This window comes from Nothoprocta perdicaria, unplaced genomic scaffold (genome assembly GCF_003342845.1).
Source record: "Nothoprocta perdicaria isolate Ctin4 unplaced genomic scaffold, notPer1 scaffold_393, whole genome shotgun sequence".
Lineage (NCBI taxonomy): Eukaryota > Metazoa > Chordata > Aves > Tinamiformes > Tinamidae > Nothoprocta > Nothoprocta perdicaria.
The window spans coordinates 403,826-412,941 of record NW_020455636.1 but is presented as its reverse complement, the minus strand read 5'-3'; the positions used below and the strand labels follow the sequence as shown (position 1 = coordinate 412,941).

The following is a 9,116-nucleotide window of genomic DNA, read 5'->3' as shown; positions in this document are numbered from 1 at the left end:
CCAGGGAGTCAGGCGGGGTGGCCGGTCCCCGCGCTCGAGCGCCTGGTTCACGTAGAGGCTCTTTGGAAAGCGGAGCTGCTCGTCCTCTGGGGGCGGCTACTGCCAAGGAGATGCAATTGGACTTGGCGAAGTGAGCAACGTTTTTAATTAAAAATTAATCCTTAATCGGCGGCCTGGCTGGACCAGACGCAGCGTTTTGTGTGGCACAGGAAGGGCAGCAGGATGAGCTAACTGTGAGGCGGGGGCGGTGGGTGCAGACACCGTGTCTGGTGCCGGCTGTCCGTGTGCAGGGACAGGGAACAAGAACAGACCCTGCCGCTGGCCGGGCCTCCAGCATGGGGACACCAGCAGCAGAGGCTGAGCTACACCAGGAGCAAAGGCTGAGCTACACCAGGAGCAAAGGCTGAGCTTCCTGCAGCTGCTCTGGGCACAGAGCCGTGGGCTCCCAAAGCCTGGCCCCGGGCAGGGACACAGGCAGCGGTGGGCAATACAAGCTGGACCCTGTCCAGCAGAGGATGAGGCACAGGGCAGCCAGGGCAGGAGGTGCCAGCCCAAGGCTGACGCTTGCAGAGGCTGCAGCCCTCGCACCGCTCTGGCCGTCCCCATGCGCGCTGTGCCCACTGCCTGCCCCGCAGCGCCGCTCCGGCCCGCCGGAGCCCGGCTCCCCGGCAGCAGGTTTAATTAGATTGCAATCCTATTAGAGAGCTGCCTGCCCGCCCGCGGCCGCTAATCCTGTTAGGCATCCAGTAAATCTCCCTGCTCCGGGCTGGGTCCCGGGGGCAGCGGGAGGGAGCAGCGGGCGGGTGGCTGTCCCGGCGCTCCAGCCTTGCCAGGGTGTCCGGGAGCAGGGCTGACCCCAGAAAGCCCCTGTGGGGCTGCAGTGGGGCTGGCCGTGGCCCTGCAGCAGGTGACACGGGGGGCTCCGCGCAGCCTCACATTGCCCAGGGGCACGAGGACCGTGGTGCTGAGCAAGGGGAGGTGCGGGACACGGGTGGAGATGCCCCCTGCCTGGGCCACGTGCTGAGCCCAGGTATTTGCCACCAAGTCCTGGTGTTCGCCAGCTCTGGGCAGTGCTGTGCTCACAGGCCTGACCACGGCAGGGACAAGAAGCAGGAGCTGGGACAGGGTTGCCTGGTGTCCTGGGTCTGCCCTGGGATGCTGAGCCTGATGCAGAGGGCTGCATGGAGGGACTGGTGCGGCCAGAGGCAGCACTGCATCCCTGGCCATGTCCCTGACGGGCACTGAGGAGCAGGGCACCAACACAGCGGGTGTCAGCTCTGGCAGGGCAGGAGGGGAGCCCTGTGTGCCAGCGCAGAGGTGCAGCTAGCACCGCAGGGCGGGATGCACAGGCAACAGCCCCGCGTCTGCTGGCTGCAGAGCCTGGGCGCTGAGCCCCTGCACCCGGCCAGCACCGAGCCAGGGCCCAAGCTCCACGGCTGCGGTGCCCTCCTGCCCGGCTGCTCCACGTCCTCGGGCTGTGAGGGCCGTTCCATAGCAGCACAGACGGATCATGTTCCAGTCTGCCCTGCAAACGCCCCTCATGGCTCCAAGCCCTAGACAGACACAGTCCAGGGAGCCCCAACCCGAGGCTGGTGCTGAGGGACCCGTATGACACCCGCAGCCCAGGAATCCCATTCCTCCATCCCCAGTCAGGTCTCCAGATGCCCGGAGAAGAGGTGAGCATGGCCAGGAGGGCACCAGCCCGGCCAGGGCTGCTCCGGCACCCCCAGCGCCACCTCCTCATCCAGACCCCCCGTCCTGCACCGGACCGAACTACAGCAACTCCTGGAAACAAGTTCAGCCAGGCTGTAATTGCAGTAACAGGGGGCACTGGCGGCTCTGCGCCCACCCGCAGGAGTCCTGGTGCTCCCGGACGGGCAGCGCAGCTGCGCCCGGACAAGGTGCCCACAGCACTCATCCTGCCCGGAATCTGGAGCACCGGGCAAAGCCCGTGCAGGCAGGAAGCAGCTTCCTGGTCGCACGGGGCTGCTGTCCGTGCCTCCCGCCGGAGCATTCCAGCACTGAGGAGTCCGGGATGGTGGCATCAGCTGGTGCAGATGCTGTTGATGGAGGCCACGGCGGGGTCGACCAGGCCCAGCTCCTCCTGCTCGTTGACGCAGAGCTGGTAGCCGCAGCCCTTGCGGCGGGGCAGCGGCCCCAGGCGCGCGCTGGCCTTGGCGCGCGGCGGCAGCAGGAAGCCCACGCTGCCGGCGATGAGCAGGTGCCAGATGCTGTGGATGTAGAAGTAGTTCTCCTCGGTCTCCACGAAGGCGTAGAGCAGCACGGCGGCGGCGGCGATGAGCGCGCCGGGGCACAGGTAGAACGCCCAGCGCTTCCACGTCGGCGGGTAGCAGTGGCGGCGGCGGATCGTGCGAGTCGTCTGCGGGGTGGGGAGAGTGGGGACGTGAGCACCAGGGAACAGGGCGGACACACATCCCCGATTCATAAATTCATAGACTCCTTAAGGTTGGAAGGGACCTCAGAGGTCATTTAGTCCAACCCCCCTGCACACGCAGGGTCACCTAGAGCACATGGCACAGAGCTGCGTCCAAGTGGGTTTGGAAGATCTCCAGAGAAGGAGACTCCACAGCCTCTCTAGGCAGCCTGTTCCAGGGCTCTGTCACCCTCACTGTCAAGGAATTTTTCCTTAAGTCTCTGTGGAACTTTTGGTGCTTCAGTTTGTGGCTCTTTCCTCTAGTTCTATCAGTGTCCACCACTGAAAAGAGGTGGTCCCATCCTCCTCACTGCCTCCCTTGAGGTATTTGTGTACACTGATCAGGTCCCCCTCAGCCTTCTCTCCTTCAGGCTAAACCGGCCCAGCTCTCTCAGGCCTGATCCTGGCTGATTCGATCCTGGAGGAGTGCTCATTCCCAATGGGAAGGTCGATGGCAGCTGGCGTGGCGGAGGAGAGAGGAAACCCGCGGCGCTGGCTGGCCGGGCAGCGATGGGGACGCAGGGGGATGGGGCAGGATGGGGCACCACGAGCAGCCCGGGCTCCTTACCCAGGCGATGGCCATGATGCCTAAGGCGAAGAGGCTGGGCCCCAGGAGGTTCCAGAGGCCGTGGCGGTCCATCTGCAGAGCCATGGAGAGCAGCATGGCGCCCAGCAGGTACAGCACCTGCGGCGGCAGCGGGGCGCCCGTGAGGCCGGGCACGTGCCGGGATGCCCTCCCTGGGCACCCTGGTGCCCCTCTCCCCGCACTCACCTGCTTCACCACGGGCTGGAGACGGGCCATGGCGATGACGGTGACCCAGACGGACATGAGGGAGCCCAGGAAGTCGCAGAACTGCAGCACGTCGTACTCCATGATGCAGAAGACCACGATGCCCGGCTGGTCGCAGGCGTGGTAGAACTGGGTTCGGATGAGAAGGGGTGAGAGCTGCCCCCAGCCCCCCCAGCCCCTTGCTCAGCCCCCCGCCACACTCACGGTGGAGAAGAACATGGTGAAGATGTAGACAGCGGCTTCCAGGAGGTAGTGGCTGCGAACGGCGATGGCCACGGGAGGCACGAACATGACGTTGCTGAGGCACAGCAGCAGCGTGGAGAGGAGCTGGAAGCCGTAGGAGAAGGCCTCAGCGTTGTCCGTGCAGCCCCAGCCATTCCAGCCTGCAGGCAAGGGACAGCCCCGTCACCCTTGCAGCAGGAGGGAGCAGAGAAGCCCCTTTGGAGCACCCCGCGGAGACCAAGTCTCACAGGGGACAGCGGCGGCAGCCAGGACGGGAGGGGAGGACTCCGGGGCCGGGCGCCGCGGGGCAGCTCTCACCTGCTTTGCACTCGCAGGCAGCGTACAGGTAGTTGTTGGTGCGCAGCAGCTTGCACTGCCCGTAGATGCCGCAGTCGTCGATGCAGGGCGAGAGGTAGGCGCGCAGGTAGACCTCAGCCGTCACGTTGGCGCAGGGCTCGAACCTGCCGCGCGGGAGCACGGCGTCGGCGCCCTGCCCACGCGCGCCTCCAGCCCAGCAGCCTGCCCCGCGCGCCCCAAACCCCCCGTGCAGCCCCCATCTCGCCAAGGCACCTGCTGCACTCGGTGCAGCACCCAGGCTTGCTGGCCAGGGGAGGCACAGGGCTCACGGGGAGGGAAATGAAGTGGTTTTGGTGTCTGCTGGGGCACCTTGGAGCTGGTCCTCAGGGGTCTTTGCAATGCAATTGTCTGCACCAGGGCAGCCAAGTAGAAGGGACCGTGGCTACGGTTAGACACACGTTGCCTTAAGCTACACACTCAGCTGGCTCTGATTTTGTCTGGGTTTTGCTGTGCAGACACAATGCCCTGCAAAGCCTTTTTCTGCCTGCATCAGGAGAGGACTGAGTGCAACCGGCAACCTAAAGTGATCGGGAAACACAGGCGAGGAGCTGGCGCGTGCAGAGCACCGCCGCCACCGCTCGCCTCCCACGCACACAGCTTCCCGCACGCCCCCTTGCACGCCCCACACATGTGCAGCCTCCAGCGAGCAGGGACACAGGAGGCACACGCCTGCGTAACCCACACGTGCCTGCTCTCCATGTATGGGTTTGCACAGCCAAACCTGCACACATGTGTGTGAAGAACGCACACAAGCCTGTCTGTGTGCACCTACCCGGAGAGGCAAACAGAGCCATTAACACCCGTGACCCAAATACACACGCAGCACTGTCTGCAGGGCATGCATGCACCTAGGCACGCACTCTGCACTGTCTGCAGAGTGCACGGCCTCACAGGGACATGCACATGCACAGACACACACACACGAGAGCCTCTCTCCTCCCCAGGGCTCTCAGCCAGATGCCCAGGATGGCAGCAGAGCTGCAGACACGCAGCCAATGCCTGGAGATGCGGAGCAGAGCAGGGGCAGAGCAGCCTGGCCGGGGCTGCCCCTCCTCCCCGCAGACATGCAGCCAGGCCCCGTCTCGCAGTGACAGCCCCGTCCCCCGCCAGGCACGGGGACGGGTACAGATGGGCCCCGCCGCGGAGACGGGCGGGCACCAACAGACACGCTGCCCTCGCACACTGCCAGGCGCTTCCTTAGCAGAGAGACGCAGGCTGCAGCCGTGGGGCCCCACAGATGGCCAGGCAGGCGCTAGCTCGAGCGCAACGGGCCCACGCAGGCGCTCGCACGCAGACACGGCGCCCACGGAGCCACGTGCGCCATGACGCAGAGCCGCCGAGGCCGGCACGCAGCGGCCGGTGGCTGGGCCGCGCTGGGCTCGTCCGTGCCGGGCTCCTACCCGTGCTCCGTGGCGCAGAGGGAGCGCAGGCTCAGGTACCAGCTGCCCGTCTGTGGGTAGGGGATGCGCAGGCGGCTCAGGCTGGCCGAGGCGTTGACGGAGAGCAGGAAACCCGCCAGGGACTCTGCGGCCAAGGAAAGGGCTGGGTGAGCCAGGCAGGTGCAGCGCCGTCCCCTCGGCAGAGCGGTGCCAGGGTGCCCTGCGGCTCCGCGGTGTCCTCGGCCCTGGGGCAGATGCCCCTGCAGCCTCTGCAGCCGCCGTGCCCTGCGGCGCGGGCTGCGGAGGTGCCACGCGCAGGGCAGGACCGGCGCGCGCCGCGCCGCCCGGCCTACCTGTGGCGCAGGTGACGGACGCGTTGTCCCCGGACGTCAGCGGGACCTCGTGGTTGAGGCACCCGAACACCGTCACGTTTTCACCGCACAGGGAGCTCTGCGGGCAGAGTAAAACAGTCCTAAACGAGTGCTGGGGGTGCCCCCTGCTCAGATAGCGCCCGGCTCGTGTCACACCGCCTTGCAGCACCCCAAATCATTGCCCATCACCGAAACCACCCCAATCCAGCCCCTTATCTGACCCCCACATCCATCACCCAAGAGGACCCTAAATCTTGCTCACTCTCCTGCCCCAACAGTGCCTCATTCCGGATCCCATCACCTACGAGCACCCCAGTCCACTGCCCCGTCACAGCCCCAGCAAGGCCCCCATCCCATCCGTTCTTCCCACCCAGCTCCCACCCGTCCCGCACAGGCTGCCCCACGTGTCTGGCCCCGTTTGGGGCCCCGCGGCTGCCTCACCACGTTGAGCCGCAGCTCCAGGTTGAGCACCCCGCCGCTGTCCAGCACGGGCAGCAGGTTGATGACGAAGACAGCGGGGCGGTCGGGCGGCACCGACACGTTGGGCCCGAAGAAGATGTAGAAGTGGACGGAGAAGGTGTCGAGCTCGTTGCGCAGCGTGGGCCGCACGGGCCAGCACCGCTCGCCCGCCGGCAGCGCCGCGGGGGCGCCGCTCGGCTGCCGGGTGCTGTTGGGGCCGGCGGGCGGGGGGCTGTCGGCCAGGGCCAAGCCGCCCGCCGAGCCGAAGGAGTGCGGCATGTTCATGGAGGCACTGGGGGGCAGGAAGGGCGGCCGGGCCACGCTGGCTCTGGAGCAGTCTGGGGGGCAGAGGCGTCACCCCCGGTGCCGCGCAGCCCCGCCTGCCCCTAGCCCCCTCCGCCCTCTTCCCTTAGTTCCTGCCTCCTCTCCACACACATATCCCGGCACCTCCCAGTGTTCTCATCACTGCAGACATCCCCTGCACCAATTCCCACGCAGGGCCGTGATCCGGCCCCGCTCCCGCTGCACTCCCTCACCTGTGAGCTGCACGGTGAGCTGGAAGGAGACGGTGCCGGGCACGCCGGGGTGCCTCTCCACCAGCACGTAGTACCAGTGCTGCCAGAAGGGCAGGTCCAGCGCCAGGCGGCACGGCGCCTGCTCCCGGCAGTCCAGCGCCGTGGAGTTGTGCAGCGGCGGCGCCTTGGCCCGCACGCGCAGCCACAGCGGGCAGCCCCCGGCGCCGCGGCACCGCAGCACCTCCACCTGCACGCGCCACGTGTAGCTGGGCACGAACACCCTGCAGCGGGAAGGGGCACCCTCAGCTCGCCCGCCGGCAGGGCGCACGCGCCAGCCCCTCTGCGCCTCGGGGGTCCCCTCGTCAGGCCGCCCTGCACTCACTTGTAGAGGCAGGAGCGGTTGTGGGGGGCCATGCTCTGCTCGCTGGCGTAGCCGGGGTACAGCACGGCGATGTTCACCAGGCGCTGCACGATGAGCTGCGGCTGGAAGAGATACTGGCACTCCTCGTAGAGCCCCTGCGCCAGCAGCGCCGTCAGCGTGGGGCAGCCGGGCCCTGCTCCCCTCCCCCGGACACCCCCAGGGCCCCGCGGCGGGGGCGACAGCCCTCCTGCCCCCCGTATGGCTCCACTCGGGGCACTTGTCCCGGTGCCTCCAGCCCAAGCAGGGTCCCACCGCCAGCCCCAAGCCCGTGCTCCCCCTCAGCCCTTCACCTTGACAGAGATCTTGCCCTCATCTTTGGGCAGGTGGGCAGCCAGGAACCAGTCCCCGGGCAGCGGGCTGGTGACATTGAACACCCCCGTGGTCCGGTTCGGCAGGGTCCACGTGAGCGTCAGCGCGAAGGAGCCAGGGACAGCCGTGTCCCTGGGGAAGTGCGTGTGCAGCGGGTTAATGACAGGAGGAGCCCCTGAGCGGAAATACCTACGGGAGAGACGGCCGTTAGCAGGGCTCCATGGTGGGGACAGCCCACCTTGCATGCGTGGGCCTGTCCTCCATGCACTTAACATACTAACATGCTACTTGGCATATTAGCAATCTCACAGACGCCACAGCCAAGCCTCCTGCAAGCTGGGCACCCGCTGGAGACCCTGAGCTTGCTTAGATGTGCGCTCAAGCAAAACTGCTCATGCATGAGCTGTGCAAAGGGGTCGAGTGTGCAGCGGGTGCTGGAAGGATGAACTGGAGGGTGCACATTGACTACATATGCCTGCAGGTGCACACATGTATATATGCACACGTATGTGCATGCATATGTATGCCTGTACGTGGGTGCACATACACATATGTTGCTCCATACCATGCATGGGGCTAAATGTGAGCACACAGGCAGGTGTAACCACCCGCGTGCAAGCAAGGAGCTGACAGGCTCCAGGGCACGTCTGGGCACGGGGCAGGCAGGGACGGGCAGGGAACAGACAGGGGAGGGCTGCTTACTCACACGGTGATGCTGCGGTCTGGGCACTGGTCCCCGAAGGTGCCACCCTGCTCCTTGAAGGTGATGAGGTTCCAGACGGCGATGACCGTGTCCTCGGGGATGTGGAAGTGGAAGAGCTCGATGCTGGCAAAGGAGCGGAAGGGGCTGAGCTTGCGTGGTGTGCGGGTGAAGTAGTCGGTCACGAAGAGCCCGTCTGTGGGGGAGACCCGAGGGGCTCTCAGCAGGGTGCTGTGGCAGCCCAGGCCCTGCTCCAGCCCCGCCAGGCTCTGAACACGACCTGGACTCGGCAGCCTGGGGGCAGGAGAGGCTGCAGCTGTGCCAGGTCCCCGTGTCCCCAGGGCTGATGTCAGCGGTGCCCAGCTGCGCGCCCAGCCTTGGCACCGTCTGCATCGTGCCGGGCTCAGCGTGGCCCCAAGCCCAGGGCATGGGGCTGAACTGGGCTGTTGTTCACGAGCTTGAGGGAGTCCTAGGCCCTGGTTGTGCTGGGCTCTGCTCAGGCACATCCAGGCTCTTTCAACTTGTCATTCTCCCCAGCGATGACCTGTTCCCTACCCTTTGCATGTGATAAAGGGCGGTTCCTGATGGCTCCATCCCCGCTCCATCAGGACCCACAGATCTCCCCTTCGCTGCCTGCTGAGGGATGTCAGCACAGAGCCCTCCACAAACAGCGTGCAGAATCCCACCCTGGAGGTGCAGCAGCAAGGCGAGAGCGCAGCACTGCCCGCGCAGCCCCTCTCCTCTCCCTGCTGTGCGGGGGAAGGATGCTGCACATATGCGGGCACATATGCGCTCGTGGGTGCTGTCTGCCCGCAGGGGGAAGCGGAGGTCTGTACACCCACATGCCTGGCCGTGCGTGACTGTGAACAGCACCGCTGGGTGCCAGACGCTCCCTGCAGCCCCCTGCACCCCCTGGGGCTGCATCCCCCTGCCCGACAGTGCCGGGGTTCCCAGGAGCCCTGGCAGCCACTTCCTTGGCAGGTGGACGCCAGGAAGCCCTGATCTTTAGGTAGGAGGTGCAAGGTTACCCTGCTGCTGTACAGACCCCAGTGCGCGGCCGGGGGGCACCCGGAGCGGCATTCCCGCGGCTCTCCCGGCCGGAGCGAGGCGGGCGCCGGGAGCGCGGCCCGCGCCGCCGCTCAGCACCGCGGACAGCTCC

The 9,116-nt window shown here is 66.5% G+C and overlaps 1 protein-coding gene across 1 annotated transcript in view; it reads right to left on the bottom strand.

Annotated features, from left to right (window-relative positions):
* Positions 1–1,461: 1,461 nt before the first annotated feature.
* TMEM8B (transmembrane protein 8B) overlaps positions 1,462–9,116 on the bottom strand; it is an 8,506-nt gene continuing 851 nt past the window's right edge. Inside the window, exons 2-13 of the mRNA XM_026045011.1 lie at positions 7,964–8,153; positions 7,239–7,446; positions 6,910–7,043; positions 6,549–6,808; positions 5,995–6,350; positions 5,536–5,632; positions 5,204–5,327; positions 3,765–3,907; positions 3,429–3,607; positions 3,207–3,353; positions 3,003–3,119; positions 1,462–2,380 (exon numbers count right to left, since the gene is read on the bottom strand). Coding sequence (XP_025900796.1) covers positions 2,045–2,380; positions 3,003–3,119; positions 3,207–3,353; positions 3,429–3,607; positions 3,765–3,907; positions 5,204–5,327; positions 5,536–5,632; positions 5,995–6,350; positions 6,549–6,808; positions 6,910–7,043; positions 7,239–7,446; positions 7,964–8,153 — 2,291 coding nt within the window. The 3' untranslated portion in view covers positions 1,462–2,044. The remainder of the gene's footprint in view (positions 2,381–3,002; positions 3,120–3,206; positions 3,354–3,428; positions 3,608–3,764; positions 3,908–5,203; positions 5,328–5,535; positions 5,633–5,994; positions 6,351–6,548; positions 6,809–6,909; positions 7,044–7,238; positions 7,447–7,963; positions 8,154–9,116) is intronic.